This window comes from Phascolarctos cinereus, unplaced genomic scaffold (genome assembly GCF_003287225.1).
Source record: "Phascolarctos cinereus isolate Bilbo 61053 unplaced genomic scaffold, phaCin_HiC Scaffold_1;HRSCAF=81, whole genome shotgun sequence".
In the NCBI taxonomy this organism is placed as follows: Eukaryota; Metazoa; Chordata; class Mammalia; order Diprotodontia; family Phascolarctidae; genus Phascolarctos; species Phascolarctos cinereus.
In genome coordinates, this window is record NW_027555514.1 from 146020569 (window position 1) to 146044102 (window position 23534).

Here is a 23534-nt window from a genome sequence, read left to right on the forward strand (position 1 = left end):
TTGCACAGAACGATATGTCCAACTCCATATCACAATTTTCAGAAACAAATCTGAATTTGTGATTTGACTATACCAATATTCAAATATGCATAGGAATATCTGTTTATTTTGAAAGCTAATGCTTTTGTCTATTGGGACAAAACTCATAGATTTAATTTTATCTGTAAATATATCATGGAATCATGGCATCCAGTTTTTTAGGTAATTAAAGTGAGATCCAAAGAGATAAAATGACTCTTCCAAAATCACAAAATGAATTGATGAGTCAATATTAGAACTCAGGCATCTAGGTGATATAGTGGGGAGAGTGCTACACTTGGAGTCAGGAAGGTCTGAGGTCAAATTCTGCTTCAGACACTTACTAGTTGTGTGACCTTGGATATGTCATTTAATAGCCTCTCTCAGCTCCACTTTCCTTCTCTGTAAAACAGGGACGTGAGAAACAAATGAGATAATATAAGGAAGGAATTTCGCAAACTTTAAAGCACTATATAAATGCTAGCTATTATTATTACTAGTTCTCAATCCAGTGTTTTTTTCACTGCTAGCAAAATGTTGCCTCTTCCTTGATATAATGTGATGGGTATGTCAACATACTCATACCGTATTTAGTAGTGTAACTTACATTTGCTTAAGATTATATGGTACATTAAGACCATCAAGCTCAATAACTGCTTTTATTCTAATAATTTTAGTATACCAGCCTAAATACTTTGTCCAAGGGTCACCCTGCAAGATTAGAATTTGAAACCAGTGAGCATTTTCCTAGGCAAATAAAAAACTTAGCAAGGATGGAACTCAAACATCCTCATCTTCTGTTCCTGAGCTTCCATCTTACAGTATCAATGGAGAAGTTCAAGTTGAAATCTTGAGTTTCTGTTCTCTTAAAAAAAATAATATTTTTACAATTAACTTCATTCTGAAAAAAAAAAGTGAGTGTCATTGTCTTCCACAATACTGGATTCTGAAAGTGGAAATAGAAGGGCACCATTGTGTAGCTAACGCTGTTAGAATATTACATTGTAAACAAATCAAATATTCATAGGCAACAGAAGAAATAACAATGTAATCAGTAGCATCTTCAAATAGTGATGATCTCTCTCTCTGTCCCTCTCTCTCTGTCTCTCTCTCCCCCCTTTCTTTCTCTTTCTTTCCCCCTGCTCTCCCTTCCTCTCCCTCCCTCTCTCTTCTTTTTCTTGCTGATGTTGATACAAGATAAAACCACATTAGCCACCTCTTTCATTTGCCTATCTAAGCCAACTACTTCCTTTTTACATCCTAGTTTTGTTTGTAGCAAGAATATAAAGATTGATATGAATCATTTCCTCCAGAACATCATTGGTCAGTGGTAAAAGCTCTCAGATTTAGAGTACCTGTAACAAAGCTAATGCTCACAGTTGGACTATAACCTATATGACTGTTAATACCCACAGTCCCCTTTTTTATTAATCTGTCAGTCACTGCAGATGGAAGGGAAACCACCTAAGAATGTGGACCATTTTCATTTTTTTGTTTCATCGATTGACAAAGAATTCCTCACCAAGTGTCTAATCTGGAAGTGATGAGCCTCTTTGTACTCAGCTTGACTGGTGACTGCTTTTCTGGCATGGCAGAAGCTGCCAAAGCATGCCCTCCACTAGCCTAGCCCCCAAGTACCCAGAGTCACCTCCATGCCACCTTGAGGATTTTGGAAGCATTAATGGACATGGTTATGAAGAAATGCATTCATATACAGCAGATACTATGATAATGGATAAACTACTGAAGAATTTTAGGTTATCTTAAGAACAGAATAAGAAAGTTATAACACTGTATTTAACATTGGTGAATCTAATTAGTGGGGACATTTCATTTTCTATCTAAAGCAAAAAAGAGTGGCATTTCTTAGGAAAATGTTAATAGCTGGACTCAAACATTCCTTAACTCTTCTACTGTGTTTCACATAAGATTTTTACGTGACTACCATTCCCTTTTACTGTTATCACCTCTTTTAGAAAGCTTTGTAACCATTTAAAAATCACAATGATTTGGTAAATATAAGTTAAATATGGTGGCCCCTCAAAGACTCAGCAGCGTTGTTAAAACCATAAGAATAATTTTGGTCAAGGCACTTTCAATCACTTATGCAAGATGATCACATAGTTTAATATAGTTGTGTTTTATCCCCATGCCTGGAAGCTCTCCTTCCTAACCCCACATCTCCACCTTCCCTGACTTCCTTTAAGAATCAGCTCAAATCCCACGTTCGGCAGGAGGCCTTTACATGTGCCTGCCTCCCCACCCCCATACATGTTGTTTCTACCTTCAGAATGTAAGCGTTTTGAGGATAGGGGCTGGTTTTGTCTTTTTTTATATTCCCCAGTGCTTACCCCATTTTTTGTTGTTAAGTCCTTTCAGTCATGTCTGACTCTGTGATCCCATTTGGAGTTTTCTTGGCAAAGATATGGGAGTGGTTTGCCATTTCCTTCCCAGCACATTTTACAGATAAGAAAACTGTGGCAAACAGGGTTAAATGACTTGTCCAGGGTTATACAGCTAGTAAGTGTCTGAGGCCAAATTTGAACTCAAGTCCTCTGATTCCGGGCCTGGAGCTTTATCCACTGTGCCACCTAGCTGCTTAACACAAACCTGGATCCTAGTAAGCACTTAATAAATGCTTGTTACTTGACTGAGTGGTGCCTTTCTCTCTGTTTATTATAAAGTGACTAATTCCTGTCTTAGTGCTGTCTGAATTGAGTTCTGACTTGCTTAGCATATCTAGTAATGTTCTCTCTAACTCAACCACAAAATAAAAAACAAATTTCTCATGTAGTGCTTTGATTCAGTATCAATATATTGGCATCTAAAAATACTTGGGCATCACTGTCCAAATTAAGTTTATGTGTATCATTTGTTGTTGTTGTTTTTTAAATGCTAAGGAGGACTCCAAGTCATCATCTGCCATTCCTGTTATAAGCTGTATTTACTGACAAAGAAACTGTAAAAAGTCTTTCACTCATAATTTCTCCTGATCTAATGTTTCTTTCCAGAAAGTAGAAATTAGGCTATTTCTTTTTGCCAATGCCATTAGTTCGTGTAAACAAGTGGATAGAACACAGAGTCTGGAGTTAGGAAGACTCATCTTAACTGAGTTCAAATCTGGCCTCAGTCACTGTGTGACCTTGGACAAGTCACTTAACCTTGTTTGCCTCAGTTTCCTCATCTATGAAATGAGCTGGAGTTGGCAAACAGCTCCACTATCTGCCAAGAAAATCCCAGATAGGGTTGCACAGGGTTGGACATGACTGAAATGATTGAAAGACAACAAAAACCAGTAAATGCAATGCTTTAATTTTACTTCATTTTGTTTTATTTTTGCTTTTGTACCTTTTGCAACCTCCTCTCTAGAAGGCTTGTATCATCCTCTGGCATTTCTTTGAAGAATCTGCATTTTCCTAGTATTTTAGCTGCATTGTGTACATAAAGTTACTGGAGAATAAATGAGTAAACTTTACATTACTAAGAAATCCATCATACTGTTTGTTTCACTACCTTTTTTTTCATATTTGGGAGGAACTGTATATTTTGTAATATTCTTTGCTGATCTGCTGAGTTGTGCCTTTTTGTTGAAAATATCTGCTTTCCAAATAAAAAAAATTCTCAACATGATAAGTTTATGAAAACTAAAGTAATATTAAAATTCCATATATAGGAAAAAAAAATTTTAGTGTAGGAGAACCTGTTACCAATCAAGACAGCCTGTTTTGCTTCTAAAGAGCTCCACTTGTTAGGGAGCTTTTCTTTATATCATTTAGAACTCTACCGCTCGGCTTCTATCCATTGTTCCTCCAAGGAGAACAAGTCTAATGTTCCTTCCATATGATAGCCCTGCAGGGACTTGTAGACATATCACGTGCTCCCTAAACTTTTTCTTCTCTAAGGTAAACATCCCTGCTCTCTGAATATAAAATTTCTCTTTTTAACTAATCTTTGTGTGATGGGATGCCATCTTGGTTACCCTCTAGAGCATGCCAGCTTGTCAATGTGCTTCCTAATGTGTGATGTCCCTAACTAACCAATTCTCCAGATGTAACCTGAAGTGAGTACAATAGAATTCCCCTCTTTGAGAGTTCATTTATGACTTATTCAATTTCTTTTTCTGAATCTGGATTACTTAAATTTTCTATTTCTTGTTCTGTTGATCTGCGTATTTACTATTTTTGTAAGTATTTATCAATTTAATTTATTAGGGCTTTTTTTTTGCCATGCAGTTAGACAAAATAGTTTCTAATTTCCTTTATTCCCTCCCCTTTTGTGAATTATTCTTTTTCATTTTTGAATTGGGTAACTTTTTTTTCCCTCTATTTTTAAGAATCAAGTGAATAGATTGTTTAAAGAGCCTTTAGCTTTATTTATTAATTCAGTGGCTTGGAGTTCTTTTTGTTTTCAATTTTCTCTCTTCTTTAAGTTTAAGAATTTTTGTTTAGTGTTGGGTTTTTAATTTGTTCCTTTGCAAGTTTTTTACAGTTGGACATCCAATTCATTGAAATGTTTTTTAAAAATTCTTTTGTTAATAAAAATGTTTACAATATAAATATTTCCCCCAAGGACTTCTTTGAAGGCATCCAAAAAGTTTTAGGATATTGTCTCATAACATCAGTTCTTTTATGGGATTATCTATTGTTTCGATGGTTGCCTTTGAACCACATCTTTAGAACACTATGTTTGGCACATAATAAATGATGTTTGGCACATAATAAATGCTCATTGGCAGACTGACTGTATTATCTAATCCCCATTGAAGTTTTAATTCTTTCTTTTAAATGCCATTTGTAATTTTTATTGCATTTTGGTCAGAAAAGGATTATTTAATATTTTTAGTTTTCAGCATTTGTGAGTTTTTCATGCCTTAGCATGTGGTCAGGTTTTTTTAATACACCATGCAAAATTTATTTACACACACACACACACACACTGCTTTTAATTCTTACTAGGCAATTTCCAGAGTGCTTTCACATTTAACTTTTCTAAAATTTTCTTCAGGTTCTCAACTCCTTTTAGTTTATCTTTTTATTAAATTTACCTTGTGCTGAAAAGTTGGACCCCCAGCTATTATAATGTTGCCATCTATTTCTCCCCATAATTCATTTAGCCTTCTCTTTTAATATATGCTTTAACATTTAGTGCACATGTATTAAGTATTTGTTTAATTTCATTATTGATGGTGCCTTTAAGCATAATGCAGTCTGCCTATATATTGCCTTTATCCACGTCTCAATTTACAGTTTCTTTGTTTGAGATCATGATTAATACCTCTGCTTTTTCTCAGTTGACCAAGACACTAAATTTTGCTCAAACCTTTATTTGAACTCTGTGAATTTTTATGTTTTTATTATGTTCTTGTTGGATTTTGTTTGTTAGTTCATTCTATTACACACACCTCTCTTGGGGGTGAAGGTTGAGTTTATCCCATTCACATTCTCAGGTGTCACTAATAACTAAAATAAGTTTTGTTTTTTCCTCCATTGGAGCCACGTTGATAGATAGTGTTGTCTGGTGAATAAAGATCCAGCCTCCAAGTCAAGAAGATGTGGGTACAAGGTCTACCTATGATATCTGTTGGGACATGTGACCTGCTCTGGGCAACTCTCAAAGTCTAAAAATAGCAGAAAAGATATTAAACTGAGAGTTCCCTATTCCAGTGAAATCATAAATCCAGTTCCTATCCTATATCCTCTTAAAATGCTTTTTCTGTCTACCTTCCACCACCATCTTAAAAAAAAAAGAAAAAGAGAGAGAGATGAGAAAAGTAAAGGAATGGGATCAACATAAGAAATTTATAATTGACCCCACCTCCTCTACCCTTCCTTTCTTTACCTAGTCCAGACTTTTATCATTAGTTTTTATACATTATTTCTCTTCTTTTATTCCCCCTCTACAATCTATCCTCTCGAGTTAGTTTTACTTGTAACTATTTCTCTGCTCCCAACTCTCACTATCCTTACTTGTTTGCTTACTAAATTTAATGTATTTTTATCTAGTCCAGACTGTGTGTGTGTGTGTGTGTGTGTGTGTGTGTGTGTGTGTGCTTGCTCATTTATCCTTTGCCTTGTTCAGGTAATGGTGAAGTTCATGAAATTCCTGCTCCTCCCACAGTCTTTTCCATTTTTATATATTTTTCTAATGTAGCATTTTTCCCCTTTTCCCCTTTCCCTCCCTTTTCATTTCCTCTCTTAAGACCAACAAAACAAAATCACCCCCATGCAATGTCTTTCTTTAGTCCCTCAGTAACTCTTCAAGGCAATGGTATTCTGAGGGTGCATTTCTTTCTTCTTTCCCTATAAAAAAGTCAACACTTGATCATCATTTTGTTGCTGTTCAGTCATTTCAGTCGTGTCCACTCTTCCTGACCGTGTCTGGGGGGGTTTCTTGGCAAAGATATTGGAGTGGTTTACCATTTCCTTCTCCAGCTCATTTTACAGATGAGGAACTGAGGTAGATAGGGTTAGGTAACTTGTCCAGGGTCACACAGCTAGTAAATGTCTGTGGTCAGTTTTGAATTCAAGTCTTCATGACTCCAGGCCCTACACTCTATTCACTGGGCCACCTAGCTGCCTAATCATCATTTTAGTTCTTTCCAATTCAAATTCCAATTTCATTCAAATGTATTGACCTTTCTAGGTTTCTCTTGTCTCCTGTGTTTGTGTTTAAAAGATTCTACTTAGCTCTGGTCCTTTCATCACTAGTGCTCGAAAACTCACTGTTCTATTAATAACCCATTTTTACCCTTGTAAGATTCTATTCAGTTTTTTAGACTATATTATTCTTGATTGTAAACATTTATTTTTTGCCTTTTGGAATATTGTATCCAAGATTTTCCCTTCACCCCCTACCTCCTACCACTCCCCTACCCCTGGTCCTTTTGTAGAGTAATTGCAGCAGAGTTATATGTGATCCTGACTGGAAATTCTTTGTACTTGTACTCTTTATTTCTGGATATTTATTATATTTTTTTCTTTGGCTTGGAATATCTGGATTTTAATTGTGACATTTCTGGGTTTTTTACTTTGCCCTCTGGGTTCTACTGGATCCGAGCAGTTTTCTTTCATGATTTCTTAAAATGTGACAATTAGATGTTTTGTTTGCCCATGGCTTTTAGGGAGTCTGATGATTTCTAAATCATCTCTTCTCAGACTATTTTCCAGTTTGGTCTCATATGTTCCAATTTTAAAGTCTTTTAACTCTATTAAAAATTTCTTCTTGTAGAATCATTGAATTCTGTTTACTGTGTTTTATTTTTCAGGTAGTCTGCTATACTAGCAAGATTGTCCTCTTTTTTCCCCTAAGCTATTTATTTTCTTATCAATTCCCCCCCCACACCAAGTTCTAAACCCATTTTTTAATCTCTTACTTCCATTCTTCCATCCATTCTCAGTGGATCGGAGGTTGAATAGAAGGATCTGCCTCAGTTTGATCAGTTCCATACTAGAAGTCAGCTTTGTCTTTACTTACAGCATCAAGCCAAGGCCAAGATGTTGCTGACTTCAGGTACCATTTACAGAGTTCCAGCTAATTTCGCTCTCTCTCTGGAATCTCCCATTCAGAGTGCCCACAGGCTTCCAGCAGTTATCTTATAAAGTCCTGGGATGAATGGATCAACTCACTGGTGTTTCCCTTTGGTTTTTATTAATCAGTGCTTCATGTGGAACACTTTGAAGCTTTGCTGGGCTATTTGTCAAGGGGAGCTGTCCTCCGCTGTGAAACTTTCATATTGCCATCTTAGCTGCAAGTGTCAATAAAATTTTTTTAAAAGAACAATTGTTCCATCTAAGCAATGGTTCCTATTCCTGCTCTTGCCTCAGCATACCTTTTTTTAAAAACCCAGCAAACCATTTTGTCATTATTTATAATCATCATCATCCTTGGCTCATTCTGAGATTTCTCTCTTTGCATTTTACTCTCCCAGGACCATGCCACTGTTTCATGCTGTTCATTAGTTACCTTCCCTAAACTCCATCAACTGTAACTATCTTTACATCAATCCTTTATTAACCGTCTAAGTTTAAACTCCTTGTCTTTGGTAGGTGAAATAAAAGTGGCTGCCAGATATGTATTATAGTGAATCCATGAACAAATCCATTTTCATCTGCAAGACTGCTTTTAATATAAGGATTTGGGACTAAGAAACATTTCTTCTGGTTATGACCTCCTCAACTCATTTTCACAGATGTGCCAAATCAGTGGGCAATTTAAAAGGGTGGGGTAAGCTGAGTTTATGTTCTTTCTTGAAGAGGTAAAGGTCACACCACAGGCAAAAAGGGAAATGCCAGTGTTCCTCAGGGTAGTCTCACACTGACCCTCTTACAGAGTTCATGTCAATGAAGTGTTTACTGAACAACTACTCTCCTTGGAATGTCCTAGAATCTGAATCTCTGGAAATTTTTCCATATCCTTTCATGGCAACTATGAAATCATGAACTTATTGCCATGACTTACTAAGCTTCTAACATTAATTTTTCTTCAAGTCACAATTAATAACAAGTCAGTTTAGGAACACAAGCATCAATTATGATCTCATATTTTTGAACTTCTGACATTCTATTTAACTTTAGTTGTGTATGCTCTTTGACCATTTCATATTAGGTTTTATGCTATATCTCATACATCATACATTTTTAAAGCATGATAAACTTGGTTCTGTATCTGCTTGTTATGCACCATTTTTTCCATGTTACTGTTATTTTGTTACAACAGAATTATTTTCATCTATGAGAATTGAGATCAGTTTTCTGAGTCAGTCAGATCTAAGGAGACCTATAATTTCACAGAAAATTTTCTTTTTAAGTCTTTATAGCTTATGTATACAATATGCTAAAAAAAATTTTTAATCCAATTACCTTAATAGACTTCAAAACAGGACCCTCAGTACAGATAAAAATGGAGCTAAAACCATTTTGCATATGCCTTTGACCTAATTGTTTCAAGTTCATGTGGAAATAATAATTAAATATAAAGTATGCTGTCATGTCAGTGTTCTTCACAAGTTCTTGTGAATCAGAGTCTTGATAAACCTGCAGAAATGGGAGGGAAGAACAAACAATTCTTTAGCATTTCTGCCTTCTCTGTTGGCATAAAAAAATTGCCAGCATGCCTCCTTGGCTTACCTTCTATTGTGATTTATGAAGAGTGGTATCAAGTAGTACCGAAAGAGTAGGAAGTAGGGACAATATGGCTGAGAACTAATCTCACATCAGAACCTGCCACTGCCCCTGCCACTACAGAAAGGAGAGAATTGATGACTGACTCTTGCATTGTCTCTTTAAGAAATGGCTGACACAGGAATCTCTCCAAGGAAAATACGTCACTTATGTCTTCTACCTGCAAAGTTACCGCTTTATTTTCTATGTTGCTTGTTCCCACAAAGACAGGCACATTTTGAGTCATTAGATTGCAAAGACAGTACTGTAAGCAGAGTATGACGTATTAGAGAAATTACTCGGGGCTCCATACTTTGGGAGGCTCTGAATATCTTAGAATACCAGGGCACTGGAATAGGTAGGCAGCATCCAGGGGAGGGTGAGGCGATCAGTTAGTTGTTCCTTGCAGAAAGAAGAAGACCTGAATTGTTCACATACCTATGATCAGCACACAAATCCACACATATCCTGCCAGAGAGGCCAAACTTTGGGGCTGGCCATATGGTAACACTTCATAGAGTCATAGGATCATAGACTCAGAGCCAGGAAGGACCAGGTTGCAGTGGATGACCATGGCATCTTCAATGTCTGACCAAGCTCTGAAGTGCTCCACAGTACCTGTTTCAGCTGCCTTCATGGCCATTGCAACACATTGTTCTCATCCACCCATTGTACTGAGGGAAGTCTTCATGTGCTTAGGGTAGACATTCCCCTAACTCACCGATGGGTTTGAGGCCTGTAGTTACAGGCCTCGACCTGGTTTGACCCGTCTGCTGAGATGGTTTACTGGGGTGTGGCTACTATGCATGCTACAGCTCCTCAGAGGCACAGGTGAGAGCTGGGTGACAGATGGAAACCAAAGGTGGATGAGAAGCCCTTAAAAGGGCTCAGCAAGTCCTCAGACCAGAGGTGCCAGTCCTTCCTGAGCACCCCATATACCCCTTCCCCTATACAAATCTTTAATGCTATCTAGACATAACCTGGGGCAGCTAGTTCACGCAGTGGATAGAATGTCAGGAAGACCTGAGTTCAAATATGGCTTCAGACACTTAACTAGCTATGTGAACCAAAGCAAGTCACTTAACCCTGTTGGTCTCAGTTTCCTCACCTGTAAAAAGAGCTAGAGAAGGAAATGGCAAACCACTCCAATATATTTGCCTATATTTATGGGGCTAGATTTTATTTCTAATTCAGGACTCCTCTTTCAACAATTTTTGTGTGTATATAGATAAAAAGTGTGTCTGTCTATCTACATATGAAATATGAAGGTGGTATAGAATAGTAAGAATCCAGTTATTCCAGGTAACTACAAGCCACAAATATGGAACATTTTCATTTACCTAGTGATCAAATATATAGCTCCCAATTGCCTGAAATAGTCATATAGTAAATAAAATAGCCTCCAAAGCATTTGCAGTGGGAAAAAAGTGAGGCGATCCGAAGAAGTAACTCTGACTGATCTATTTGCTAACCAGAAGAAAGGAAGAAATTCTCTCACTGGGTGGTAGAAAAAGCAGACCCACAGAGATGGAATCACTTAGATGCACATCAGATGTTGTCAGATAGAGGTGGTCTTTGGCCAAGCTAGTGGCTGGGATTCAAATTTGGTGGTTGTGGTTTTTCAGTCTTGTCCTATTCTCTGTGACCCTATCTAGGGTTTTCTTGGCAAAGATAGTGGAGTGGTTTGCCATTTCCTTCTCTGGCTCATTTTACAGATGAAGAAACAGAGGCAAATAGGGCTAAGTGACTTGCCCAGGGTTACACAGCCTAATAAGTGCCTGCAGCCAGATTTGAACCCATGAAGATGAGTCTTCCTGACTCCAGAGCCAGCCCTCTATCCAAGGCACCTCTAACAGCCTCTTCTATAAAGAACACAACACTCAGGGTAGTTTCCTGTCCTGGCCTCTTGGCTTTTGTATGCTTTTTCGCTGGCTAGAACCAATCCCAACACAGCTTCAGGCAGGAGCAGATATGTCTTTGTACCAAGGTAGCTGAGGTTCAAGGGCAGAGGAATAAAACTACTCCTGAAAGAAAATCCTGAGAGTGTGAGAGAACAGCAGGAAAATGAAAGATTTGAGACAAGACAGAAGGCAGGGGAAAGGGAGGAGAAAGTAGTAGATGACAGAAGCAGCGATGGGAGGGGTAAGAAAGAAAACCCCAAAAGTGGGTCATGAAGAGTAGTACACAACTAAAACAACTGAGCAACAACAGAAAGACATAGCCTATCTGGCTACATACTACCAACATGTTTGATGATCCCAAAAATACAGCATTGTGTTGGCTGTTAGAGTGGAAGGAGGCTTATAGATCATCTCATCCAATTATCTGAGTGTATAGATGAGGAACTGAAATTGTCAGTTGTTCAAGGTCATATAGTTTGTTAGTGTTGACTAGTTGTGAAATGAAGTTAGAGGCTGCTAGGTGTTTATTAATTAAAGTGAATAGGTTAATTTTTCACCAGTAAGGCTGATTTTAATATAAGGAGGTTAGTTTTAAAAACATAAAAACTAAGGTCTCAATGCAGGGCATGTATCTCAAAAGTACCTTTCCACAGTGTTAACTCTTGTGTTTTATCTCTAACATGTAACCAAATGCTGTGATCTAGAAAAATGTTGAGATATTCCTTTTGTGCATCTACTGTTAAGACAACAAAAACCTGGTCAATATTATGCTTGGTATGAATGGTCCAGTTTCCTTTACAGAGACGTGACTTCTCTTGACTTAAAATCCTGAAGAAATTGCTCCACTGACTACTCTGCAAGGTTATGTCACAGCCTTGCATGCAAACACATAAACTAACAAATAATGAAACAAAATGCAATGCAATGTAAACATATGTAACGTAATATAACAAAAGAACCTTTTGTTGAAAGAAAAATCTAATAATATATTCTGCAGTAGGCAAGTCACAGCAACAAAAAATCCAACAGTACATCCTGGTCTCTCAATGCCTCACCACAAATATTCCGCAGTGTTACGTAAAATCCATGAGTTAAGAATTTTCTACATCAGTCTCTGCCATAAAAAAACCTGTCACATCCATGAAGTTTGCTGAATTGTCCTCTGCTAGCATAGTGCCGCCCCATGAGAAAATAAAATCACGTTCATCTCCTAGTGTATGTCCTCTCTACCATCCAGAGCACTTTCTGTTCATCCTATGCCCCTCCATACTGGCAGAAAGCAGTCTCAAAATTGCTCTCTCAATCTGGCCAATGGTAATAGTTATCTTGGAAAGCTCTCAGCTTTTGCAATAAGGCACCAAACCTGGAGTTGCCTTCTTTCTAGGCTCATCTGGGTTTTATAGCTCAAGGACCTCTGGACACACATTTACCTAGAGTCAGGGAGCATCTTTACATCTTCTAGAACAGATAGGTGGTGCAACAGTTAGAGCGCCAGGCCTGGAGTCAGGAAGACCTGAGTTCAAATCTGGCCTCAGACACTTAAGCTGTGTGACGTTGGACAAATCACTTAACCTCTGTTAACGCACAGTGCACCCCAGTTGATTGGAATTCGATCTCCATTGGCACTTGGACAGAATTTAGCCAAATCTCTTGGGTGCTTTGGTGACCATTATTAATGACTATATCTAACTACCAGTCCCCAAACCCCATCCCAGCTAAAGCTGTATTCCCAGTGGCTCCTATATACTCCAAAATATTTGTTTATAGTATTACTTTTTTGTGATCACTAAGAACTAGAAACAAAGTAGATGCCCATTGATTAGGAAATGGCTAAACAAATTGTGGTACATGAATGTAATGGATTACTTACTACTGCACTCTGAGAAATGATATATGTGAAGCATGTGAGGAATACAGAGAAGCATGGAAAGACCTATATGAACTGATGCAGAGTAAAGTGAGCAGAGCCAAGAAAACAATATATACAGTGACCCCAACAATGTAAATGGAGAGAATGACGCACCAAAAAATCAAAAGTAAATGTAACAAAATTATAAAGATCAAGTGGTATTCAAATGAAGAGATATGAGAACCTATCCCCTGGTGATACATTGCACGTTACAAATAGTTTTGGCCTTTGTCAGTATTTTGACAATAATACTGATTTTTTCCTCTCTTAAAAAAAAACCCTGTTTGTCATAGGGGTTGGCTCTTGGGAAGGGGGAAGGGGAAGAATACATGAGATATGATGGTGATATAAAAAATAGAAACTATCACTAAGAAACTGTTTTGAAATAAATATAGTTTATGCCCTAGGCATCCTATTCCTAATTCTAGAATTTTTACTTAAATTAAATAAAGCTATAAGAAACACTTCAAGAGCACTAGAGCATGGCTAACCCTAAGTACTTTGTTTCTCAAATTTCTAATGCATCTAATCATGAAATGTTGTATATTATAGTTATCTGTGTTTGTGTCTTATTCTCCTACACCATCACGAACATGAGGGTAGGGACATGATTTATGTAATTTTTGTATCCTGGAAGCCATTAGACACTTAATAAATGTTTGTAAAATGAATAAACTGAATTCATCCTACTTAAAAGCATGTTTAATAATGACATTTCCCCACCTCCCCCCGTATAGTTATTTGCTGCTGGAAAAATACCTGGGACCAGAATGGCTGAGTTGAAAGCAAAGTATACTTTACTGCATGATATTGTGATAAGGTATGTTGTTTACAAATTCTGTGGAATAAATTACCGAGCTTACGTAATTTCCCAACTTGTAGGAGCTATATTGCCACTTCAAAAAAAAAAGAAAAAGGCAAGAGGTGAATTGATCCCTGCTGCCAGAGTTAACGCAAAACCTCAGCCAAGAGAATCATCTGCACCAACACCTACACATAGGGCAGTTTTAAAAAATCATTTGAGTATTCTTTATACTTTGTCCAAAAGAAGAAAAAAAATCACACATCTTGAAGTGCTCTGGCCAAGCTTTCAGAACACTTCCTACTATTTAGAAACAAGACAAAACAAAACAAAAAAGCAACATCCTAGGGGAGGAAGTAGACTGTTATTCTTGAAAGCAAGGATCTTTGTTCTCTATCTCTCATATAGAGCCCAGAAGCCCTAGCACAGTACTGAACTTATAGTAGAAATCTCAATAAATAATTATTGATTGAGGGAAAACATTATATGTTTCTGTCAAGTTTTGACAGAAGTGAAAAAAAATACTCTGATTTGGAAATAGGTAAATTAATATGTTTTTCATTTGTGTGTGTTCACATTGTATGAACAAGAATTCAGTTAATGAGTCAATTGATTCAAGTACTGAAAACAATTCAAAACAAGCAGTAAAGAAGGAGTGAACTCCAGGCATGAGGGATCACCTGTGCAAAAGCAGAAAGTGGGGGATGGAACTGCAAGGAGGCCAGTGGGTTGGAATATAGAGAGTGTGAAGGTTTGCAATAGAAAGTAACCTTGGAACCTTAGACTAGAGCCAGAATGGAAAAGGCTTTAAATGCCCAACGTAGGAGTTTGCATTTTATTCTACAGATAATAGCTCTCCTTTGGAGCTTCTTGGGCAAGGGAATGACAGAGACTAATGCTTTTGCTTTGGCAGTTACGTGGAGTATGAATTGGAGAAGGAAGAGATCAGAGACAGAGATACCAGTTAGGAGGCTCTTCTAGTCTAGGAGAGAGGTGATGAGGATGTCACTATTAGCACAGTAGCTGTGTGAGTGTGAAGAAGTGAACAGTTACAAGACATACTGTGGAGGTAGAAACAATGCTTGGCATCTGATTAGATATAGGGGGGTGTGGAGGAAAGTAAAGAGTTAAAGATAACTGAGGTTGAGAACCTGAGGAACTGAAAGGGTTTTACTCATGAAAATAGAGAAGTTAGGGTGGAGAGGGTTCAGTTTTGAGGGAAAGATAAATTGGGTTTGACATGCTATGAGACATCTCCTGGGAAGTGTCCAGTAAGAAGCCAGTGATGCATGCATGGGGGACGGAAGAAAAATCAGGGTTGGATATTCAATTTATGAGCCATCTGTATAATTGCAGAGGTGATAATTGAAGCCACCAAGAGAGTCTGCAGAGAGAGAAGAGGACTCAGAACAAAGCCTTGTAAATACATACCCATAACTGAATCAATGCTTTGTTAAGTTCAGTGGAATGGGGCATTTATTTAAGATCTTGCTGTAAAAAATATAGATGATTGAATCCTATTATCAGTAGCCATGAGGGGAATGGGAAAAGGGGCAGAATCTTTGTCTTTATTTGGTAAATTGCTAGGGGTGGGATAAAGGAAGAATGGAACATGGTCACAGAACATATGACTTTTCATTGTGGTGATATGATAGCTATCCATTCCCCAAACCACAGAGCTTTTTCACTGCAGGTTCCAATGCTGTTTTGAAACCACTTCTTTCACTTCCCTTCCAGTCAAAATAGAACCCCAATTTTCTAATCTTGTAAATAGGAAGTGGAGGTAAAGAATATATAGAAAGTATTGTTTTTTCTGGGAGTTCAATGGTAAAAGAAAGGAAAGATGTAAGGACCATATGGCCTAAGGGGATAGAAAAGTCAAGTGAAGAAGGTTTTTTGATGATGGAAGAGAAAGGCAGGTTGAGCTGGTTGGTAGGCAACAGGGAAGGTGCTGAGTGGGAGATGATTGTGAGGACAACATGATAAAGGAGCTAGAAGGGGATGGGGTCTCTGGGAATAAGTAAAGAGATGGGCTTTCATGAAGAGAAGAGTCACCTCTTTATCAGAGGCTAGAGTAAAGGAGGTAAGAATGGGGAATGAGATCAGGAGAGACAGAGATATAGAGAATGGGAAAAGAGGAAGTTAACAGTGAATGATCTCTTTTTATTTTCTTTCAGTAAAGTATAAGCTGAGGTTTTTTTGCTGAGGGAAAGGGGTGGAGAGAGTGGAGTGGGAGGCTTGAGGAGACAATAGATGGTTTGGAACAGCTGCTGAAGAAATGTGATACACTTAAGGGCCTAGTTGAGAGAAATATGTAATATGACTTTCTCCAGGACCATTTAAAAGTAAATGAGTAAGAGCAAAGGAACTAAACTGTACCTGATTTCAAATCTGGTTTCAGATACTTACTAGCTGGGGGCCATGGGCAAGTCACTTAACCTGTGACTCAGTTTGCTCTAATGCAAAATGGGATAATAATAGTACCTACCTGCCAAAGTTGTCTGGAGTATCAAATGAGATATTATCTTTAAAGTGCTTTACAAAAACTAAAGTGATTTGTGTGTGTGTGTGTGTGTGTGTGTGTGTGTGTGTGTTAGTTATTAGTAAATAGATTAGGAATTCAGGATTAGAGTATACTATAAATTTGAATGATTAAATAGATTAATTATAGGATCAAGAAAGGAAGGGAAATGGAGCTAGGGCACTCAAGGAAGAAGGAGATATAAGTCATGAAGAAGATGAAGAAGAGACACAGGGAGAGAGAGAGAATGATAGATTAGAGTCAGAATTTTCAAAATTCAGCAAACATTTAATCCAAATTCAATGTAGAATGATCTGTGGCTAGGTTCTAGAAATACAGCAGTGAAAGTAGAACCTCTCCTGACCTTAAAATGTAGTAGGAGAAATAAGGAAAGTAAAAAGATATATTCAAACTTGTAGATAGCTCCTATTTTTGGAGCATCAAAATGTACAAAAATCCAAAAGGTATACAAAGCCTTATCAACCGCACAATATATGTGGATTTAGTGCCTACTCTTTGCTCTGACAGTGTGGGGATACAGAACTGTGGCCTTTAATTCTTCCTAATAAGTATAAATGAAGTTTTACTTGATTTCATGTTAATTTAAGCAAAAAAGTATGAAAACAATATAAATAAGTGAAAAATCTTATTTTTCACTTATTTATATTGTTCTCATAACCAGAAGGTTATAAAAATATAACATCATGCTTTATGCTTTTAAGGCTTCAGTAGTTCATGAAGAGGGTCCATGAATACATTGCTGATAAGTAATGACAGGAGCTTCTCTGACCTCTCTGATTCTAGGAGGGTTTTTCTTGACCTCCCTACTTTCCTTTGACAGTGATAATCTATCATGTGGCCACTGCCAAAGTCTCTGCCATCTTTCCTCACCATCTGCCAGTCCCTATCTTGCTTCTTACTTCACCCCAATTCCTGCTGACATAAAAAGGAGGAAGGAAAAGACAGAAGAGAACACCTGATTACACTCCCACTCCTCATGAAGCACCTGCTCCTCCCCTCCATTTCTGTTTCTCTTTCCTAACCGTAGCATTGATGGTGGTGGCATCAAGAGTGTAAGTCCCACGAGTCTTGGGAATGAATCCCTACCAATGGTTCTAAACTGGTGGAATTTCTGCTCCCACTCTCCAGCAGGTTGGACAAATAGAAGGGAATAAGGACGGGTGGGAAAAACACTGTTCCTGCTGCCTAGACAGAAAGGTATTCCAAACTCCCCAAGTGAGAACTCTGAATGTATCATTCATTACATAGGATGGTTAGGCCTACAGTGCTATTAATACAACACTGTGCTTCAGATACATTACATTTAAATGGGTTTATGCCAGGTGGGTCTGCTCAAGTGCCATCTGTAACATTACTTCTATGGGGAACATGTGTTTCACATTCCAAACAACTCACTTAGAAACTTACGTAATATAATTTGTTTGTAAATTAGGGGGTTCCTGTGTTAATATGATACAGTAACTTTGAAATTAAACCAAGAAGTTTCAAGGTTACATGCACCTAGCATGCAAGGAGATGACTCTCCTCTTCCCCTTTTGGAAATTATGCCCGCTGTTACTTTACACTTAAACTATTTGGTTATTGTAAAACTGTAAAAATAGAATTCAAGGAGACTGCTTCTCTGAGGACCTGAGTGATGAGTCATCAAAGAAAGAGAAGCTAGGGCCAAGCTGGTAACCTAAGCTAGGAAAAGTTTTGTCAGTCACTGGGTTAAGGGCATGTGATTTTTATCCCAAAATAAGCTGAAAGTAGGGAGGCACTGCTGAGAAAGGAAAGAGAAACTTAATGGGCAGCCCCAAAGTGATCAGAGACTTTAAGACAGAAAGGAACAGGGAGTTTGTTTCTGGTCCTTAAAAGGAGATTATATGTATGATGCAAAGAGGCCCCAGGGAAAATGATTTCTACCATGCAGGCCATATAACCAATAATGAGTCTCAGCTCAGAGCCACCCCCCTAAAAACACATTAAGCATCAGTTACATGTAAGGCACTGTTCTAAGTGCCAGGAAGGATGTAAGGATTTTTAAAATAGCCCAGCCTTGGGAGATTACTTTCTTCACACATGTAAATACAAGGTCATCTGAGCAGGGAGTGTGTACAACAATTGGGGGATCTGGAAAGACTTTGCCGAGGAGGTGGTGCCTGAACTGAAGAGAGGAGAGACTGAATTCTAGAACTGGAGCATAGGCTATATGAAGGAATAGAAACAGAAGATGATATGCTGAGTGTAGGGAATAGCTAAGAGTCTAGTTGGTTTGCAACATGGAGAAAGTGTAGGATAATGTGAAATAAATCAGGAAAGGTTGGCTGGAGCCAGATTGTGGAGGCTAGCCAGATGCTAGCTTAGAACAGTTATGTAAAAGACATCATAGGATGCTGAATACAGAAGGAAGTTCAGAGATTATACAAGCCAAGTTTTAATTAGCCAAGATGAGAATCAGCCTTAACAATCAACTAATGCATACACTTTCAGCAAACAAGGCAAGTCATGCAGAAATGGATCAGGAGTGAAGATGGACATTCTAGAGCCCTCAAACCATAGGTAAATTGCTGCAGAGGATCCTGCAAAGTCACTGCAGGACAACCCAGGGCAGAGATCTTTAAGAATCTGATGAAAGAATGCCTTCCTCATTTAAGTGCTAAGGACCAAGATGAGAATGAAGGCTTTGGTTTGACTTGTTTTCTCTTACTCCTAGTAAATTTTCCTTATGAAGAATGCTAGACTTTTCTTGGCTGAAGTAAGAGGAATAGAGATTTTCACATAACATAACTCAGAACAAATAGGTTATTGCCAGGTGCAATGATGATAAGACTGGAGACAGCTCTGGGCTCTATAGAGAATTGACAGATAAAGATTTGGGAAGCCAAGGGGGGAAAGAGCCATGCATAGCTGTGAACATAGATTCCTTCCCACTCTGGTCCAGGTATTTGGGAGCATGTCCTTTTAATTGTATATACATATATATATACACACACACACATACATATATATATACATACACATATATATGTATGTGTGTGTGTATGTGTATGTCTTTTTATATATATACAGCACCCAAGAGTCTGAGCTCCAACTGCTGCAGGATGCCAAAAGATTCACTTTGGAGATAGAGCAGCAACAACGACACCTGGAAAACGCCGATAAGTTTCCAGAAGGAATTAGCACCGAGGTCTCCAAGATGAGAGAACAACTTCTTAAGTATCAAAATGAATATAATGCAGCAAAAGAAAGAGAGTTCCACACACAGTATAGGCTGAGTAGGTAAGTATGTCATATCATCAAATAGATTGGAAATAGATGTGACTAACTGATAGCAACTGATTTTCTAGCCTGAGAATCAATTGGGTGTAATGTGGCATAGCCTTATTTTTTTAAAATTAATTTATTTTTAGTTTTCAACATTCACTTCCATAAGCTTTTGAGTTTTAAATTTTCTCCCCCTTCCTCCCTGCCTCCCTCTCCAAGATGGTGTGCAATCTAATATAGGCTCTACATATACATTCCTATTAAACATATTTTCACATTAGTGATGTTGTAAGAATTAGAACTGACAGGAGGAACCACCATAAAGAGGAAACAAAACACAACAGAAGAAAAAAAGGGCAAATAGTGTGCATCAGTCTTCACTCAGACTCCATAGTTCTTTCTCTGGATGTGATAGCATTTTCCATCATGAGACTTTTGGAGTTATTTTAGATCCTTGCATTGCTGAGAAGAGCTAAGTCTATCAAAGTTAGTCATTGCACGATGTGGCTATTACTTTGTACAATGTTCTCTTGGTTCTGCTCACTTCATCAGTCCATACAAGTCCTTCCAGGTTTTTCTGAAGTCTGCTTGCTCATCATTTCTTATAGTACAATAGTATTCCATTACATTCATATACCACAACTTGTTCAGCCATTCTCCAGTTGATGGGCATCCCCTCAGTTTCCAATTCTTTGCCACCACAGAAACAGCTACTATAAATATTTTTATACATGTGGGTCCTTTTCCCATTTTTATGATCTCTTGGGGATACAGCCCTAGAAGTGCTGTTGCTGGGTCAAAGGGTATGTACGTTTTTATAGCCCTTTGGGTATAGTTCCAAATCCCTCTCCAAAGGTTAAATCAGTTCACAACTCTACCAACAGCGTATTAGTGTCCCAATTTTCCCACATCTCCAATATTTATCATTTTCCAGTTTTGTCATGTTAGCCAATCTGATAGGTGTGATGTGGTACCTCAGAGTCATTTTGATAATCAGTAGTGATTTAGAGCATTTTTCATATGACTTATGGATAGCTTTAATTTCTTCCTCTGAAAACTGCCTGTTCATACCATTTGACCATTTATCAATTGGAGAATGACTTGTATTCTTATAAATTTGACTTAGTTCTTTATATATTTTAGAAATGAGACCCTTATCAGAGACACTAGTTGTTAAAAATCTTTCCCAGTTTTCTGCTTCCCTCCTAATCTTGGTTGTTATTGGCTTTATTTCTGCAAAAACCTTTCAATTTAGTGTAATCAAAATTATCCATTTTGCATTTCATAATATTCTCTGCTTCTTGTTTGGCCATAAGTTCTTCTGTTCTTCATAAATCTGATAGGTAAACTACTCTTTGCTCTCCTAGTTTGCTTATAAGTATCAGTCTTCATATCTAAATCGTGTTCCCATTTTTACTTTACTTTGGTATGTGGTATAAGATTTTGGTCTATGTCTAGTGTCTGCCATACTCTTTTCCAGTTTCCCCAGCAGATTTTGTCAAATAGTGAGTTCTTATCCCAGAAGCTGGGGTCTTTGGGTTCATCAAACATTAGACTACTATAGTTATTGACTACTGTGTCTTGCGTACCTGACCTATTCCACTGATCCACCACTCTATTTCTTAACCAGTACCAAGTAGTTTTGATGATTGCTGCTTTATAATACAGTTTAAGATCTGGTATGGATAGGCACAGCTTTATTAATATATTCCTGAATTAGTTCTCACTACACCACTAAATTTTAACACTGGGAGCCTAAAGACTTGACGAGTGCAGTCCCAGAACAATCAATCAGACGTGTAGCCTGAACTGTATCTGAAATATCCTGTTAACACAGACTTAGCCTTCCAGTGACTTGTTAGTCAATAAACATTTATTAAGTGCCTAGTATGTGCCAGGCATGATGCTAATAAGCACTAGAGATACAAAAAGAGACAAAAGACAAGTACCTGCCCTCAAGGTTGGTGCAATCTAACAGGGCAGACAACAAATAAATGTGTACAAACAAACTATACACAGGAAAAATAGGAAATAATTAATGGATGAAAGGAACTAGAATTAAGAGGGGTTGAGAAAGGTTTCCTGTAGAACATGGTGTTAAACTCAAATAAAAACTGGGGCCACTAAACCATTCATAAGGATGCCTGCAGGCGCATATTGACTTAGTTTTCAAATGTAGTGTTATCTCTATTTTATTATATTTTTATTTATTTGTGAACTATTTCTCAATTACATTTCAAATCTGGTTTGGTCTACCGTTGGGAGTTTTGTGGATTGTATGTGGCCCACAGATGAGGTATCTGACACCTCTGCTATAAAAGATGGCATTTTGTTGTTGTTCGGCCTTCATTCTCAGTGAGGACCAATGACATCGGGAGGGTGATGTCTTGACTTGCAAGTGAATTGGATTTGAGTGAGGAAGAACTGTGCTGCATAAGCCTCACCTCCTCCAGAGCCATCTGAGTCCAGTGGCAAGACATAAGTCAGGATGGCTGGTGATGGCCCTGGATGCAGTGGGAGACCTTGGCCTTTTTAAGCTAACATCTTTCCCAGGTCTCAGTTTGTCTGAGGCAACACCCATTCAGTAGTTAAAGGCTAGATAAGAACTGAGGCAAAAGATCGCCTAGTTCACCTTCACAAAAGAATTGGTCTGGGAGGGGAAAGTCCTCAGAGTTTCTGGCCAAAACAGAAACAATGCTCTTTATACTCACTCTGAGTCAACAGAACCCAAACAATGAGCAAATGAGGCTTGGGCTGGGACCTCTTATTGGCCAATCAGTGAAAGCCAGAGTGATTTGGGTATAAGGCATGATCATTTTAGTTGGAACTTGAAGGAAGCCATGAGGAGGAACAGCATCACATGCATAGGGAACAGCCAGAGAAATGCCTGAAGCACAGAGATGGAGTGTCTTGTTTGTGGAACAGCCAGGAGGCCTGTGTCACGGGACTGAAGAATATGTGGTGTGAAGGAATGTGTAAAAAGATTGGAAAGGTTAGGGGCTGGAAGGATTAGGAGAAGAAGAGCTCCAAACACCAAACAGAGGATTTTGTATTTGATCCTGGAGGTGATGGGGAGCCACTGGTGTTTCTTGAGTAAGGGAGTGGTGTGGTCGGGCCTGTGCTTTAAGAAAATCATTTGGTGGCTAAATGGAGGATGGATTCTAGTGGTGAGAGATTTGAGTCAGGCCAACTCACCAGCAGGCTATCGCAGTAGTCCAAGTGTGAGTTGATGAAGACCTGTACCAGGGTAGTGGCAATATCAGGAGGAGAGGAGATGTATGTGAGAGATGTTGCAGAGGTAAAATCAACAGGCCTTGGCAACAGCTTGCATATTGAGCAGGGAGGAGGGGAGAAATAGTGAGGAGGCCAGGACAACATGTAGGTTGTGAGCCTGAAGGGCTAGGTGCCACAGTTCACAAAATAGAGGTTGGGGGCTGGGGAAGGGAGGGGGAAACATAGACCCAACACAACTGTTATTCTCCTGACCCAGTATCTAAGCCTTTGTCTGAAGTTGTGCCTCTAATTCAGGAGAGGGGGCATAGATGGCTTGGTCTGTGGTCACACTGACATATGAGCACAGGCTAGTTGGCAGGAAACAGAAGCACCTACTATAAAATCAGTCAACTCCCTGATACCCCTTGCATCTGGTCCAGTGCTGGCCCAAGTCTCCCACTTGCCTTGAGCCCTCAAAGAAACTCTGGTATTGGCCCAGCTCAGCCTTTTGGTTCACTCTTGCTTTGCTCCCAGTTGAAACCCTCACCCTCTGCCATGGTGGGTATTCTAGTCTTCCCCTTTTCCCAACCACTGGTAGATGGTGATTCTGTCCTAGTGGGATATGGTAGCACTACCTGAGTTACCAAGACAATGGCACAGAATTGACAATGATGGAGCAGCTTACCAGGACACAAGCTCCTTAGTAGGGATGGAAAAATTGTAGGGACAGTTGACCCAAGTGTCC

At 38.5% G+C, this 23534-nt stretch overlaps 1 protein-coding gene across 2 annotated transcripts in view; it reads left to right on the forward strand.

The window, feature by feature from the left end:
* Positions 1-23534, forward strand: part of CCDC146 (coiled-coil domain containing 146) — a 181950-nt gene that overhangs the window by 78454 nt on the left and 79962 nt on the right. Inside the window, exons 3-4 of one of the 2 annotated variants that reach the window (XM_020984512.2) lie at positions 13724-13806; positions 19382-19591. In XM_020984512.2, coding sequence (XP_020840171.1) covers positions 13724-13806; positions 19382-19591 — 293 coding nt within the window. Of the gene's footprint in view, positions 1-13723; positions 13807-15052; positions 15208-19381; positions 19592-23534 lie in introns of those variants that run through there. The other variant, XM_078154531.1, reaches the window with a different exon arrangement.